Source organism: Canis lupus, chromosome 37 (assembly GCF_003254725.2).
Source record: "Canis lupus dingo isolate Sandy chromosome 37, ASM325472v2, whole genome shotgun sequence".
NCBI classification, from domain to species: Eukaryota; Metazoa; Chordata; class Mammalia; order Carnivora; family Canidae; genus Canis; species Canis lupus.
In genome coordinates this window covers 6,082,140-6,099,791 of record NC_064279.1, presented here as the reverse complement: position 1 = coordinate 6,099,791, position 17,652 = coordinate 6,082,140, and the positions used below count along the sequence as shown (strand labels likewise).

At 43.6% G+C, this 17,652-nt stretch overlaps 1 protein-coding gene across 1 annotated transcript in view; it reads left to right on the top strand.

Annotated features, from left to right (window-relative positions):
* The first annotated feature begins 8 nt into the window (after positions 1–8).
* DNAH7 (dynein axonemal heavy chain 7) overlaps positions 9–17,652 on the top strand; it is a 241,874-nt gene continuing 224,230 nt past the window's right edge. Inside the window, 3 exon segments of the mRNA XM_025442048.3 lie at positions 9–90; positions 9,756–9,818; positions 14,746–14,808. Coding sequence (XP_025297833.3) covers positions 76–90; positions 9,756–9,818; positions 14,746–14,808 — 141 coding nt within the window. The 5' untranslated portion in view covers positions 9–75.

Below are 17,652 nucleotides of genomic sequence, written 5' to 3'. Positions count from 1 at the left end.
GGCCGCCCTTCCCTCGCCCGAGCGGCGCCCACGGAGCCTCCGCGGAGCCACGGGTGACGGCGCGTCCTCGCGGCCATGAGCGACGAGCAGGTGAGGATGCGGCGGGCGGGGGCGCACGGGCCTCCCCGCGGCCTCAGAGGCCGGCAGCCGGGCCCTCCAGCGCCTGTGGTGACCCCGGGGCGGCGGTGCAGGGGTGCGGGCCCCTTCACCCAGGGCCCTCCGGGACTCCGAGCGCTCTCCGTGGAAACTCTTAAATGTTTGCTTCCCAACCGGGCCTCCTCGGTGTTGTCATAACAACCTTGACGCCCGGAGGAGCTCCCCCGGTTAGAGCTGCAGCCCGAGGGTGCCCGGTGGAGTTACCCCGGTAGAGCTGCAGCCCGAGGGTGCCCGGTGGAGCTTCCCGGTTAGAGCTGCAGCCCGAGGGTGCCCGGAGGAGCTCCCCCGGTTAGAGCTGCAGCCCGAGGGTGCCCGGAGGAGCTCCCCCGGTTAGAGCTGCAGCCCGAGGGTGCCCGGTGGAGCTCCCCCGGTTAGAGCTGCAGCTTGAGGGTGCCCGGTGGAGCTCCCCCGGTTAGAGCTGCAGCCCGAGGGTGCCCGGAGGAGCTCCCCCGGTTAGAGCTGCAGCTTGAGGGTGCCCGGAGGAGCTCCCCCGGTTAGAGCTGCAGCCCGAGGGTGCCCGGTGGAGTTACCCCGGTAGAGCTGCAGCCCGAGGGTGCCCGGAGGAGCTCCCCTGGTTAGAGCTGCAGCCCGAGGGTGCCCGGAGGAGCTCCCCTGGTTTTAGCTGCAGCCTCGAGGGTGCCCGGAGGAGCTGCCCCGGTTAGAGCTGCAGCCTGAGGGTGCCCGGAGGAGCTTCCCGGTTAGAGCTGCAGCCCGAGGGTGCCCGGTGGAGCTTCCCAGTTAGAGCTGCAGCCCGAGGGTGCCCGGAGGAGCTTCCCCGGTTAGAGCTGCAGCCCGAGGGTGCCCGGAGGAGCTCCCCCGGTTAGAGCTGCAGCCCGAGGGTGCCCGGAGGAGCTCCCCCGGTTAGAGCTGCAGCCCGAGGGTGCCCGGTGGAGTTACCCCGGTAGAGCTGCAGCCCGAGGGTGCCCGGAGGAGCTCCCCCGGTTAGAGCTGCAGCCCGAGGGTGCCCGGAAGAGATCCCCTGGTTTTAGCTGCAGCCTGAGGGTGCCCGGTGGAGCTTCCCGGTTAGAGCTGCAGCCCGAGGGTGCCCGGAGGAGCTCCCCCGGTTAGAGCTGCAGCCCGAGGGTGCCCGGAGGAGCTCCCCCGGTTAGAGCTGCAGCCCGAGGGTGCCCGGAAGAGATCCCCTGGTTTTAGCTGCAGCCCGAGGGTGCCCGGTGGAGCTTCCCGGTTAGAGCTGCAGCCCCGAGGGTGCCCGGAGGAGCTCCCCCGGTTAGAGCTGCAGCCCGAGGGTGCCCGGAGGAGCTCCCCCGGTTAGAGCTGCAGCCTCGAGGGTGCCCGGAGGAGCTTCCCCGGTTAGAGCTGCAGCCCGAGGGTGCCCGGAGGAGCTCCCCTGGTTAGAGCTGCAGCCTCGAGGGTGCCCGGAGGAGCTGCCCCGGTTAGAGCTGCAGCCCGAGGGTGCCCGGTGGAGCTTCCCGGTTAGAGCTGCAGCCCGAGGGTGCCCGGTGGAGCTCCCCCGGTTAGAGCTGCAGCTTGAGGGTGCCCGGAGGAGCTCCCCCGGTTAGAGCTGCAGCCCGAGGGTGCCCGGTGGAGTTACCCCGGTAGAGCTGCAGCCCGAGGGTGCCCGGAGGAGCTCCCCTGGTTAGAGCTGCAGCCTCGAGGGTGCCCGGAGGAGCTCCCCTGGTTAGAGCTGCAGCCTCGAGGGTGCCCGGAGGAGCTGCCCCGGTTAGAGCTGCAGCCTGAGGGTGCCGGGAGGAGCTTCCCGGTTAGAGCTGCAGCCCGAGGGTGCCCGGTGGAGCTTCCCAGTTAGAGCTGCAGCCCGAGGGTGCCCGGAGGAGCTTCCCCGGTTAGAGCTGCAGCCCGAGGGTGCCCGGAGGAGCTCCCCCGGTTAGAGCTGCAGCCCGAGGGTGCCCGGAGGAGCTCCCCCGGTTAGAGCTGCAGCCCGAGGGTGCCCGGTGGAGTTACCCCGGTAGAGCTGCAGCCCGAGGGTGCCCGGAGGAGCTCCCCCGGTTAGAGCTGCAGCCCGAGGGTGCCCGGAGGAGATCCCCTGGTTTTAGCTGCAGCCCGAGGGTGCCCGGAGGAGCTTCCCGGTTAGAGCTGCAGCCCCGAGGGTGCCCGGAGGAGCTCCCCTAGTTAGAGCTGCAGCCCCAGGGTGCCCGGCCGAGCTACCCCGGTTAGAGCTGCAGCCCCGAGGGTGCCCAGCGTGGGGATGCTGAGCTCGCTAGGGTGCGGGGAAGCTCGCCGTGGGCTCAGGCAGTCTAGGGCTGGACTTTAAGCCCTTGTCTAGTTGTGAGGCCTCTAGCAAATCGCTTCATGTTTGTCAGCCTCCTCTCCCTTTTGTGCAAGGGGACAGGGAATCAGTACATCTCCTTTATTGAGGTTGTGACGTAAAAGTAAGGCTCCACACTATATGTGAAAGGGTTTGGTAGGTGGCAAATGGAGTTTCTTAAGAAAATATCCCCATGACCGGTAATAAAAGCTGGGTGTCGCAGTACTTCTTAGAACTCTCCTCACTTAACTCATGAGCAACTGTAAACAAAAGAAATGCAGAACTGTGGCCAAAGTCTTTAATGCTAGAACAGACCGGGAAGGCATTAAGCATGGGCATGATCTAGCAACTGGGAAAACCGCTCTAACTCCCTTGATGAATATGGGAAAAGCCCCTTAAGCATCCTGGTACTGAATGGAGAACAGTTGCTTTTAAGTCTGCAGATTTTGCTTAGCTTCTTTGTTTTAACACTAAACTATAATTCTTCCCTTTTTGATACTTTTTTTTCGTAGTGCTAGTTTATTGAGGAAAGGATGTTAAAAGGTAATTTATCTATTCCTCTATCCATTGGGTTGTAGACTTAAATTTATTCATGAGTGACAGAGAAAGAGGCAGAGACATAGAGGGAGAAGCTGACTCCCCTCTGAGCAGGGAGCCCCAGGAGGGACTTGATCCGAAGATCTGGGATCACCACCTGAGCCCAAGGCAGGCGCTCAGCTTCTGAGCCACCCAAGTGCCCCCTGGTTTGTAGATTATTAATAAAATGTCCATAATTCATGAAGCAAATGATCATGATCAATCATGATCAAGTAAACCTAGTCTTAACATCTTATTGAAATGTGTAATAAACTAAGAAACACGCTGAATCACTTACCATATATTTAGTAATTAGTGGTAAAAGAACAATGAAGAAATAAAAAAGATATTGGTAGCCAAAAAACTGAGCAGTTAGACTAATGGATTCTACTAGTGATTTTTTTTTTTACATGATACTGTAATCAAAATCCTTTTAAAAACATTTGGTATCCTCACCATCAATATACATTAAGCAATTTCTTTGCTTGATATTCTTATCAGTCTTTGGCCTGGTCTTGAACCACACCCTGTGGTGCTGAAATTTAAAACACATGCTTACCGTACTTATGATGGTATTTCTGAATTGCTATTATTTTTCCAAAGCCCCCAGCTTGACCAGTCTACAACTAAAAAGCATCTACTAAAAACCTATTGGCAGTTAAGTTTTGCTTTATCTTAATAAAAATGCTTGGAGAGGACACCCCTCATCTCCTCCCCCCCCCCCCCCCGCTCCCCATCCCCTAAAAGGACCTATATTATTGAAGAGATGTTATTGGGATCTTGAAAGAATGTTGCATGAGCCCATTTAGGATTTCCACTGTTTAAACACCATATTTAAACAGCAGAGGTCCCTCTTTCACTACTTTGGTTGCTCAGTAATTTCAAAACCCTTGGTCCTCTCATTTATGCTAATCTCAAGTGCAGTGTTCCTTTGGAAAGGATGAAAGCTTTTATATTTTAACCTAAAACAAATGGAATGGATTAAACTTTTGGAAATGCCATTCTTCTGTGACATTTACTTATGTATTCATTTAGTTTGAAGAAGTGAGCAGGTGGTAAATCATATTTGCTGAAGGAGATTTTAACATATTCATCTCATTAGTGGAACTTTGAGAGTGACATGGCATTTTTCAGGAATAGCAGTCTGAGTTCTTAAGTTAGGTATTTAAAACAAAGATAAATCTTTCGCAACTGCTCATTTCATTTTTAAAATTAAAACAAAGTAAGGCATTTGAGCTTCACTGAGGAACTTCCAGGGGTTTCAAGATAAAAAATAGGCAAAACCCATGGAGCGCCCCCACAAATCCACTACGTGTTGTGGGCAGGTAAGGAGGAAAGATTTGTCAGCCCAACTGTACCCTAGTGCTTTTTCTAATTGTTAGACCAACTACTGTAATTTTGCATTTATATGATGCTCATTCAGTTTTCCTATCTTCTTGATGCCCTTGCTTAAAAAGGGAGGTCAGAGTAAAACCAGTTCAAAATGAAGCCCTCACCTTGGTGATAACTTTAACGACCATAATGCAAATATATGGCCACTATGTTAAATCCACCCTGTTAAAATTTGGAAGGTTATTGTTTTAACCAGTCAACTTCATAAAATGGCTGATTTTTTTTTTTTTTTTTTTAAATGGCTGATTTAACCAGACACATTCAGAGTCTGGCCATTTGATCGGGGTAGTTAAGATTAGATGACAATATCCCTTCCAATAAACAAGTAGTTGAAAATCAAAATAAAAACTAAATGCAAAGCCAGACTGCTCCAGGAAGATCTAGACTCCTTAGCAATTTCAACTTTAATAATAGAAAGTTAGATTAGTCAGGACCTCAGCAGAAAACCGATGATATGCTCACAAGGACTTAACTGAAGAAAACTTAGGGACCTTTTGCAGGGGTGTGGGGAAGGTTAAGGGAAAGAGCCAAGGATGATGAGGAGGTGCTTAAGGATGAATAGCAACAGGAAGTCATTACCATTCCCAGGCCTGACCGGTCCCCACGTTATCAAAACCTGGTGAGAGGGGGTGGGGGGTTTGGAATGGTAGCTTCCTGACTGGGGCTGAGCTCTGAAAGAATTCAGCTACTATCAGAACTGTGGGCAACAGGGAGTCCTAGGAAAGAACTATCCCAAACTCTCTCCCCTCCTGCTCTTTAGTCTCCCACCCATGCCTCTCATTGCTTAATCTCCACCAAAAGACAGAGGGCTGGGAGCCCAGGTGGTGCCCATACATAGAATTTAGCCTTCCAGGCTCCCAGCAAGGAAAAAAAAAAAAAAAAAAAAAAAAATTGGGTGGAGACTTGGGAAAACAAAACCTTACCATTGCAGCAATTATAAGTAGATGCGGCTTTCAGAGACCTTTCCATATTGACAAAGCAGTTGGCATAATATGTAAATCTGTTGTTCAGAGGCTATGATTCATTTTCCCATTCAAAATTTTTATACTTAAGAATAAATCTAATAAAGGTATATAAGACTCTTACGAAGAATAGTATGAAATGTTTTTGAAGGATACATTCCTCGAATCTGAATGAATAAATCCTATATTCATGAAAAACAAGTCAGTATCCTAATTATGTCAGCTTCCTCCAAGTGATTCTAGCAATTCACCATACTTTTATCAAAAATCAAAATCCCTCAAAGTTTTATACAACATGGATGAGAAAATTCACCCGGTAGAAAAAAATGTCCAGATTGTCCGATAATTTTTTTTTTAATTGAGGTGTAGTTGACCTACAACGTTATATTAGTTTTGGGTGTAAACGTGGTGATTTGACAAGTTTATATGTTGTCCTCACCACAAGCATAGCTACCTTCTGTCACCATAAAATGCTATTACAATACCATTGACTACATTCTCTATGCTGTACTTTTTTTTTTTTTTAAAGATTTTATTTATTTATTCATGAGAGAGAGACAGACAGAGGCAGAGGGAGAAGCAGGCTCCATGCAGGGAGCCCAACGTGGGACTCGATCCCGGGTCTCCAGGATCACACCTGAGTCCAAGGCAGATGCTCAACCACTGAGCCACCCAGGCATCACTATGCTGTACTTTTTATTCTTATGACTTCTTCATTATGTACCTGGAAGCCTGTATCTCCCACTCCCCTTCACTCATTTTGCCCATCCCCAACCCCCCTCCCCTCTGGGAACCACCAACTCTCTGTATTTATGGGTCCGTTTCTGCTTTTTGTTCATTACTATTTTTTAGATTTCGTATATAAGCAAAATCTGTAATATTTGTCCTTGTCTATCTTATTTCATTTAGCGAAATATTCTTTATGTGCATCCATGATGTTGCAAATGGCAAGGTCTCGCCTCTATTTCCATTGTGTGTGTGTGTATATTTGTGTATATATACCCCAGCTTTATCCACTCATCTATGGATGAACACTAGGGTTGCTTCCATATGTTGGCTGTTGTAAATACTGCAATAACATAGGGGTACATATCTTTTCAAATTAATGTTTATATTTTTTTTAGGTAAATATGAGTCGTGGAATGCTGGATCATGATAGATTTGATGTTTTGTGGCATCTCCATGCTTTTTCTTTTTTTTTTTTCCATGCTGTTTTCTACAGTGGTTGCACCAATTTACATAACCTCAACGATGCATGAGTGTTCCTTTTCTCCACATCTTCACCAACACTTACTTTTCATCTTTTTGACTCTAGCTATTCTGACAAGTGTGAGGTTATATATCACTGTGGTTTTGATTTGAATTTGAATTTCCCTGATGATTAGGGATGGGGAGCACTTTTTCATGTGTATTTGTCATTTGTATGTTTTCTTTGGCAAAGTGTTTATTCAGGTCCCTCTGTATTTTTTTAAAAATTATTTTCCCCTGGTGTTGTAGAAGTTCTTTATGTATTTTTTATATTAACCCCTTATTAGTTAAATCATTTGTAAAGATCTCCTTGCACTCAGTAGGCTGCCTTCTTGTTTTGTTGCAAAAGCTTTTTATTGGTGTAGTCCTAAAAGTTGCTTTTAGCCTTTTATTTCCCTTCCCTGGGGTTGTAAGAATAGTTCAATATTCTAATATCCCTGATGAACATAGATGCAAAAAACCCACCAAGGCGGCCAGTCCCTATCTAGAGAACATCCACTTTGGGAATGTCTAAGGCTGGTGTGGGCTAGGGTCTCTGGGGCTCACTGAGACAGTAGACTGACTATGGCACATGGACCTTGGTCCTGTCCACACTAGCAAGGTGGAAGGAGAATGTAAACCATGGTGCTCACCAGCCCCTCTAATTCTGGGTTCCAGCAGCTCCCTTGCCATTCAGTCTCTTATATTTTATATTATTTTTTATATTTAGTTGCTCTCCTAAACTGTGGGGTTTTTTTTTCTGTGTCCCAGGGTGTCTGGGGTTGGGGTGAGCTAGAGACTTGGTGCTCACTGTGGCAGTAGCCTCCCTACAGCGCCCAGACTCTGCCCCTGTCTATACTATCAATGTGGAAGATGGGTGTCAACCACAGTGCTTGCCCAGGCTCTTGAACTTGGACACCACTCCGGTAGCTCCCTTGCTATTTGGTGGACTTCTAAGGCTGGATCTTCGATATTCTAGTTGCTCTTTCAGACCGTATTTTTTTTTTGTTTTGTTTTATGTTTTCCTGTGCCCCAGGGTAGACAGATCTATCAGCTCGGTCCCTCAGTGCTAGCCCTCCCCACTGTAGCTCGCAGACTTGGTGGGGAGCCACATTCCCTTCCTTACTGGGTCTCCACCTCTCTTGCCTGTTGTCTGCAGCCTCTTAATCTTTTATTGTGCAGAAGCTGTTGAGTCAGTCCTCAGTCCTTCCTCAGGAGGAACTGCTCTACAAATAGGTGTGGATTTGGTGTGTCTATGGAGGAGGGAGTTCAGTCTTCCTATGCCACCGTCTTGGACCAGAACCCTGGATCTGATAATGCTTAACAATAATAAGGTGGAGAGAATTACAAGTATTTCAAGACCTGTTGTGAAGTTACAGTAATTTGATACAATGTGTTTACAGGTCCACAAATATATCAATGGAATTTAAGGGACAAAACCAGATATACACAGTATATGCATAATACATGCATATCAAATATACTAGCACTGTATGTGGGGGACACAAGAATTGTATGTGTGTGTGCTTAACTATAGTACTAGTACACACACATGCAAGAAGATGGTATAAAAAGTACAAAAATTGGAAATAAGTTATTTAACTTATTAAATTTATCCGCCCACTCACAAGAAAAAGGGGCGGATAAATTGCAATATATTCATACGGTGGAACACTTTACAGCTGTGAAAACCAGTGAAGAGGGTATCCACGTGTGAGAAAATCACGGATTTGCACCCTGAACAGTTTGAAAGGATTCCTCCCTCTGATGTCAGGGAAACTTGCCGGGAAGCTACTGATAGAGATGGTAGTGAAACCTCGACGTCGTCTGCCACCAGATGGGCCACATACCAGTGGCTGGAAAGGTGCTGGGGGCCAGCAGGTGGACTGCTGGCAGCCAGGCCGTGAGAGCGATGAGGCACAGCACTGCCACCAGGAAGAAGAGGCCCTTTGGCCGTTTTTCTCATCTTGGTGTCCCTTCTGAACCTAGAGAAATCTTTTGGTCCTGTTCGAGAACCACCAGCGAGGACAAAAGCATGGATTTGATGCTAAGAGGCAAGGACTTTATGTGACCAAAGCCCAACTCCTAGTATCCATTTCATAAATCAAAGTATCATTCTCAATAGCACTTCTTGGATGAGCTTCCTGCAGTAGAACTCTTCTCTACTGCAAAGAAGGTAAAGGGATTCTCTGAAAGTGACAAGTAACCTTTGTACTTATTAGTAGGAACTTCAGAGTATATTAACCTTAGGAAGTAAAGGATTCTGGGGGGAAAGAATGAAGTTTTAGCCATGGAGAAGGGAGGCAAGGCTGGGTAAACTTTGGACACCGTTTAGATTCAGATAAATATCCAGAGGAAGATATGACCAGTTTTTCACTGAATTGTCTTGGTACTCTGGTCAAAAATCAATTGCCCGTAGATAGGTGGGCTTATTTCGAAACTTCCAATTCTATTTCTTTGATGTTTATCCTCATGCAGTCTTCATTATCATAGCTTTGTAGGAAGTTGTGAAATATGGAAGTATGCGTCTGCCAACTTGTTCTTTTTCAAAATCGTTTGGCTGTCCTGGGTCCTTATATTTCTGTGTAAATTTTATGATTAACTCGTTAATTTCTACCTTAAAACTATAGCTGAGATTTTGATAGGGAATGTGTTGAGTCTGTAGATAATTTTGGGCAGAAGGAGTATTGCATCTTAATATTTGTCTTCTAATCCATGCACATGGGATGTCTTTCCATTAAAGTTATCTTTAATTTTTTTTCGGTGATGTTTTATTACCTTCATTGTGCAAGTCCTACACTTCTTAAGTTATTCCTATTTTATCCTTTTTTGATTCTATGGTAAGTGACTTTTTTCTTTCAATTTTGGACTGTTCATTGCTAGTGTTTAAAAATACAATTTAAAAAAATACAGTTGAATTTTTTTTGCGTGTGTGCACATTGGTTTTACATCCAGTAACTTGCTGGCATTAACCTATTCCTTAGCTCTAATAATTGTGGATCCCTTTTAACTTTCTGTATACAATATTATACCATCTGTAGGGTATGTTTTAGGATATTTTGAATGATGTATGCTTAGTATTAGACACTGTAAAATTTGGTTGAGTGAATCAGTTTTAACATTAAGAGTGAACAGTAATTGATTTTTTTTATTTTTATTTTTTTATTTTCTTTTTTCATAAATAGTGAACAGTAATTGATTGTATTTTTTTCATACAGGACAAATCAGCCAACAAGGAAAAATCCAAGACACCAGTGAGATTTTTACCACAGTTGTCTACGGTAATTTACCAATATATCATCATACTTTATTGCTTTAAAAATAAGGTTTACTAGTTTCATACTTTCAAATAAGTCACTCAGTTTCTGGTTTTAAATTCTGTGCTCCATTTCAATCTTTTCTGATGGATACTGTCTATGATCTATATATCTTGGGAAAAATAGCTTAATAAAGGAATTGTAAGTTATAGTTACTGTATGCACAGAATGTTTGAGTAGTCTGAATAAAAGAATTGTGAAGATGGGCCAGCAGAAGCAGTACTAGAATCCAGAAGCGAAGTCTTAGGTGATAGCTTTGTCACTAATGGCTCTGTGACTATTGTCAAGTCACTTACATCTTTGAGCCCCAGTTTCTAAGTCTGAAAATGAGAAGAATTAACTTAATGATCTTTGAGGAGATGCCTCTTCCAGCGCTAAAATATGACTTCTTAGATCTTGGCATCCTTTGTCATTATTTTGATTTTAAATTATTATTCTGTGGAAAAGGCAGTTAATAGACATTTTTAGTTGATTTTTTAGCATTAGAAACATTAGATTTTACTGCATTAAAATTTACTGTCTAGTAATTATATTGAGTTTAATGCCATAGAGTTACACTCTTGTGATTGCTGGAAGTTGGGTGTAAGTGGAAGTTCAATGCAAACGTTATTTGCTTTAAAACATCTTTTAAAAACTCTGGGGCATCCTGGGTGGCTCAGCGGTTTAGCGCTGCCTTCAGCCCAGGGCGTGATCCTGGAGACCCGGGATCGAGTCCCACGTCAGGCTCCCTGCATGGAGCCTGCTTCTCCCTCTGTCTGTGTCTCTGCCTCTCTCTCTCTCTCTCTTTCTGTCTCTCATGAATAAATAAATAAAATCTTAAAAAAAAACCTCAGAATAAACTATAAAATCTGGATTTCTTCTTGCAGAGAAGATCCCTAATAATTTGAAATAAAAGCTGCTTTCAGCTTAAAAATCTTGCATGAAATTTTGCAGGTGAATGTTCTTGAACATTTCAAAGTACATGTTTTAATTGTGAACTTGTTTATGTTGATAATGCCAAAATTATCGCACCGTGTTTTATAAAATAAAATCATAGCATCATTTTTTTTAGTTCTGCAAAAATCTGTTTTTTTAAAGACAAAGATCTGAAATAGACATTTTTTCCCTTAAAAATTCAACAAATTTTAAAACTGAAAAACAAATTGCCATTTGTTTTTTTTATGTTTAGTATATAGGCTTGGAAATATCAACAAAATTTAAATTTACTTAATAAATATTCAGTGGCTGAGATGACTAATCCTTTCTAGCCAGTGAGGCATATAACTGTCTAAAATGATTTTGTTGCCTGTTTTAAAATATATACTGTGTTCTTATTTGACTGTATCTTACCAATTTTCTTTGTATCCTTTGGGTTTTTACAAATAAAAATAAAATCTTATTAAATAATATTAAAAAAATTTTTAAATAGTCCGAGTTAAAAATATTGTCATTGGAATATTAAGGTTTGCACTTGGGTGACATTTTTCCAGCATAGTTAAGACCTAGAGTGATTTTTCATTATAGATGTTCATGCTTCTGGAGATGATCCCTGTAGTTGAAATCAGGGGTGACTCAGCACTGGTGGTTCCCCATGTCCATGACCTAGTGACTGGATTCTCATACTTTCTGCACATCTTGCTCATAGCACTCTCACAAATCCTAAATCCTTTATGGAGCAAGATGAGAGTGGAAGGAGGGAAGGGCATTTTTAAGTTGTCTGTTTGTTTTCCTGTGAAAGGAAAGCCTGAAAAAAGGATTTGTGTGCACTTTGGGAGGTGATCCCAGGAAGCAGGAATAAGAGATTGGGGAGAGTAAAAGTAAGAAGAAGAAAAAGCGAACTGAGGATGTGTTAGCAAGTTCATTGCCACGTTAGAGAACTTGGGATGACCCTGCCATCATCTGGAGCTTATCGAATGCTCCCTGAAACCGTGTACTTGGTATGATTAGGGAGTAGTATTTATCCATCAGCCCTCATCCTACGTTGGTGGCGATTCCTCCTGAGAGTGTTAACTTTCACCCCCTTTTGGTCACTTGTGCATGTGTGTGCTTGCACACAGGTGCAGAAGGGGCTACCTTGAGAGTCCCAGTCTATGGCATTGGAGAAACCCCACAGTGGAAAGCAAAAGACGTTTTCTTGAGGTGAAACACTGTCATTCCTATATAAATGAAGGTAGATGATAACTGTTCGTTAGAGCCATGTGTGGAATCAGAGGTGACACCAGAAGGATGGGAAAGGAGGTGAAGCACGAGTTTGTCATTGGAAGTCCCTTAGGGCCAATCTCACAAGAGTGCCAAGGAAGAGGGAAAGGGTGGCATATGCCTAGGTCATCATCGGACAGGAAACTGCAGACTAAAACAGAATTGCTAATCAGCAAAAACATGTAGATCTTATTCAAAAACCACCCCTCTAATCTTATTGAAGAACAACCTTAGATGTTATTCTGGCTTATGTGCGGTTGCTCTTCTTGGTTGGTCAGAGAACTGTGTATAAAATATTCTATTAGGCATACATTGTGCACTGCACTATGGGAAACATAAGGCCCTCACCACCGCTTACCCAGGGTGTTGAGGAGATCCGTGTTGACAGCTCAGCATGCAGAATGGGTGGTGTAGAGATCTTAAGTCAGGTGTGTGAGGGTTTGTGTAGGAGGCTTGGTGTGAAAGTTCCAGGTCACTTGGAACACATATCCCCAACCTTTCCTCTCTATTGTCTCCAATTTCATTCTTGTTGCTCCCTCGTTCTTCTCAATGGGCAGCCTTCTACTTTGAGAACACCTGTTGCACATTTTAGCTTGAAAATTTCATTCTGGGATGCCTGGGTGGCTCAGGGTGTGACCCCGGGGTCCTGGGATCGAGTCCCACATCAATCCCACAAGGAGCCTGCTTCTCCTTCTGCCTGAGTCTCTGCCTCTCTCTCTCTGTGTGTTTCTTAGGAATAAATAAATAAAACCTTAAAAAAAAAAAAAAGAAAATTTCATGCTCATGTTTTTCTCCACATCCTGTGGTTCACTAGGAATTGTAGAAAATATTCGTGTTACAGCACTGGATATACATGAAACATTCACCTAATCTGATGTACTTTGGTGAATACTGTTTGAAGCTCATTGCAATTCATTGTTGGTGGTGGTGGTTCTTCTTCTTCTTCAGTTACATTTTTTTCTCTTAGAGCTTGGTTAGCCAATTTTAATTTTTTTCTAAGACAAAATTAAAATTAAAACCCATTGATTTGGGACGCCTGGGTGGCTTAGCAGTTGAGCATCTACCTTTGGCTCAGGGCCTGATCCCAGGATCCGAGATCGAGTCCCACATCAGGCTCCCTGCATGGAACCTGCTTCTCCCTCTGCCTATATCTCTGCCTCTTTCTCTGTCTCTGTGTCTCTCATGAATAAATCTTAAAAAAAAAAAAAGCCCATTTATTCAGTTCTGGAAGACTGAATTAGTAGGTTGAGATTGAGGGGGTGGGAGAGTAGGACACACATACACAAATTATATTTCAGACAGGATTTAAACAATAAGAATTACCCAAAGCATGCGATACATATTTAATTGGAACTAAAAGAGAAAAATCTAAACTTTTGACCTTGGTCCTGAAGAAAGAACTGGACTGTAACAAGAAAAGACTGAGAGGCATACTGGTGGGTCGGTTTGTTAGCATAGTTAATACTAGCTAATATAACAGACTCCCATGTTCTAGAGACTTAACCCAACAGAGATTGCCTTTAGTTGCATGAAGTCTGATATGGGCCAGGCAGTCCTCTTCCACCTTCTAGCTATGTCAGTGGGTACATGGGGCCCCCCACTCCAGTGACAGGGGCAGGAGAGCCTGGAGAAGCACAGTAGCTCATATATGTCCTGTCAGTGCTCACATTTCAAGAGCCAGCAGGGGTCATATGGCTACAGAGTAGCTAAGAGAGGCTGGAAAATGAGGTAGTTTGGGGCATATTGAAGAGGCTTTGAACACCAAGGTGATGAAGACTTGTCTGCTTTAATAGGGAGCTTTTGATGTTTCTGACCAGGGAACAGTATGATCAAACCGTGTGTTCAAGAACGCTGTGGTGACCTTCAGGTTCTAGTATTTTCTCTAAATCAAGGCCCATATCTCCCGTTGCCTAGATTTTAAAAAGCCACTAAACTATTCTCACTGCCTACCTTAGGGTCTTCTTCATATACCTTGTTTACTGCTGCCAGGACCATTTATGAAATAACTCTTTAAATGGCCTTGCATGATAAATAAGAGAATTTCTCACCCAAACCTAGATGCCATTGAGAGTGAAAGTCCTACTAATTATGTTTGGGAAAGAGCTATACACTGCGCCAGCAAACTGGGTTAAAAGTAAAGATCTGATGCTGAGAGGCAATGAGTTGAGTGGCCACAGCATGCGTCCTGTTTTACAGATCAAAGTAGCATTCTCAACAGCGCTTCCTCTTACATGGATGAAACTCCTACCCTGCACTTCTCTTCTACTCAAAGGAGACAGCAACACTTTTTCTCTGAAAAGTACAAGTTATGGCAGTTGGAGAGCACATTAGAATGCCTTTTTACCGTAGGAAGTGGAGCATCACAGTTGTCAATGGAACAAAAATGCTATTTCAGTGATAGAGACGGGTAGTAGAGCTGGGTAAGCCCTTGACAGTCACTAGGTTCAGATCCATTCTCCAAAGATGTGATGGATAAAAAGTTTTGCACACTCCTTAAAGCTTTCTAAGTATTGTGGGATGCCACTTTCCTGTCTTTCCTTGCTACAGAGGAGGTCCTTCAAAGACAAGCGTGGAGAAATGTAGAAGTAATGGAAATAGGTCTCTAAGTGTTTGAGATAATGTGCTTTACTTTATAATAGACCCTCTGTAAAATTGGCTGAGTGAATCAATTGTGACATTAAGAGTAAACCGTTTTTCTCGTGTTTTCATGCAGGATAAGTCAGCCACCAAAGAAAAACCCAAGATACCAGGAAGAGTTTTACCACAGTTGGCTACGGTAACTTACCTACATTCTCTCATTGGATCTCTGCCCTTTTGAAAACATGGTTTCAGACTTGTAAATAAGGAACTGGGCATCTGATTTTGAATTTTGTGCTCCATTTGATTATGTTCTGATGGAGAAGTTCTACAAGGAGCACATATCAGGAAAAAGAACAATCTTAAACTAACTGTAAGCTATACTTTCCTAGTATGTCGAGAGTATTTCAATATTCTGGATAAGGGCATTTCCAAGATGGACCAGCAGCAAGTTTATCAGTGTTGGAGTCAGGAAATGAGGCCTCAGCTTACGGCTTTGTCACTAGCAGCCTCAGGATCTGAAAGGGTCATTTATCTTTCTGAGCTGCTGTTTCTGAGTTTGAGAATGAAAAGAGTTTCTTTGAGCTACGTCATCCAGCGCCGAAATGCTATGCCGCAGAAGAGGCCTCTGATCTTGGTATCCTTTCTAAAAATTATGATTAGGGGCGCCTGGCTCAGTGGTTGAGCATTTGCCCTTGACTCAGGGCGTGATCCCAGGGTCCCCACATTGGACTCCTGACAGGGAGCCCGCTTCTCCCTCTACTTAACGTCTCTGCCTCTTTGTGTGTCTCAAGAATAAATAAAATCTTAAAAAAAATTATGATTATAAATTATCATTGTCCTATGGTAGAAGCAATTCAGAGGCATTTTCAATTGGTAAGTGCTGGGTACAATATACTTCACTGTAATAGATTTTTACCCATGATTTTACTAGTAATTATGTTGAGCTTAATGCTTTTGAATTGTGCTCTTGTGACTGGAAGTGGAGCTTAAGTGGAGGTTCAATGTAAACAATATTTTTTTCTAACTGCGATAAAATTTACCTAACATAAAATTACCATTTTAATTATTTGTAATTGAACCGCAGTTCGGTGGCATTATGTACACTCACATGGTTGTGCAACCGTCACCACCATCCATCTCCAGAATTCTCATCTTTGCAAAGTGAGGCTCTGCATCCATTATACCTCTCTGTTCCCCACTCTGTCCCCCCCGCCCATGGCAGCTAGCATTCTACTTTCCATATTTGACCATTCTACGTACCTCATATAAGTGGAACCATACAGTGCCTATCCTTTAATGCTTGGCTTATTTTATTTAGCATAATGTTTTCAAGGTTTATCTAAAGCATTATTTTTTTAAAAGATAATTTAAAAGCTACAAACCGAGTATAAAATTGAATTTGTGTGGCTTTTTGGAGGGAAGATTCCTGATAACTGAAAATGGATAGCAATTTTTCTCTTGGGAAACTTGAGTTAATATTCTTAAGTGTTACCTTGAATATTAAAAAATACAAATTTTAATTAAAAATAGGTTTTTATGGATGATGCCAGTTGATCATGCCAAGTTCTGCAAAATGGAGCCGTAGAATGCTTTCCCTCATTCTATAAAATCGACCGTAAATTTTCTAGTTTATTTTATTTTATTTTTTTTTAAATTTTCTAGTTTAAAGGACAAGGGTACAATAGGCATTTTCTTTTAAAAACTTAACACATTTTTAAACTGAAAAAAAAAAAAAAAGGCCCTTAGTGTGTGTGTCTTGTTAGTATATGGGTTTAGAAATATAAACCTAACTTTCTTATTTACTATTCAGTGGCTAAGTTGTATAATAATCCTTTCCTGTTGGTGGCGTCTAATAGTCTAAAATGCGTTTGTTGGCTGCTTTCAACCTGGCTTTATGTTTATTTGTATCTTAATATTTTTTCAGCATTCTCAGTTTCGTGTGTTGTGAAGGAAATATTTCTAAGAGATGTTTTTAAAAATCCACTGATGAAAACATAGCAAAGTATTTTCATCTGAATATTAAGGTTTGCACCTGGGTGAGATTTTCTAGCAGTAGTTGAGACCTAGAGTGATTTTTTTTTTTCATTCCAGAAATTCATGCTTCTGGAGGTGATCCCTGTAGTTGAAATCAAGGATAACTTGGCACTGGTAGCTCCCAGTCTCAGCCGGTGACTTGATCCTTTTTGTACCCCTCGCTCATAGTGTTCCCGCAAATCCTAAATCCTTGGTAGAGAAAGACAAGAGTACAGAAACAGTAGGGCAGACAGGAGGCGGGAAGAGCATTGATTTTTAAGTTGTCTTAGCTTGTTTTCCTGTGAAAGAGGAGCCTGACATGAGGACTTGTGTATGGTAAGTTTATTTGAAAGCAGGAGTAGAAGATTGGACAGAGTAAAACTAGGAAGAAGAAGCCAGTGAAAGTATGGGCTTTCAAGTTGGCCTGGATCTGAAAGGAGGACGCAGACTCCGTTGTCAGTAAAACGTAATTTTGACCTTAAACACCCATCTGTCCTGGGATTGAGGCCCGCCTGGGGCTCAGGGCTCAGCAGGGAGTCTGCTCGCCCCCCCCCCCCTTTGTGACTGCTCTTGCTCTCAAATAAATAATGTCTTTTTTTAAAAGTTAGTAAAACCCACCCATCTGGGTTTATTAAGAGTCCGAGATCCCAGCAGCGGTGGATGTGTGTGCTGGTATTGCAATAATGGGCTTGAGCTCATTTTTGCTGTCATTTTAGAAGACCTGGGTATCTTGCCATCTGCCGCAGTCCCCACCACCCTCTATCATTTCCCAGCACTGAAGCTGAGAGCCAATTAGTTCTCATCACTAGCCTTCCTCCCTCTTTTAGGGCACCCACCCGGCTCTTGTAGGTATAGGAATTCACGAACCCTGCCTTAAGCTGTGGAATAGATTTGCAAGGTGCCAGAGAAATCTAGAGCCACTCAAAGCCATGAGAACAGAATGGTCTTTTGCAGCTGGAATGCAGAGAAGCTCATTAGTGGTGGAGACCCACAGAGTGTTCCTCTCATTAAGACGGAAGGCTTAAAA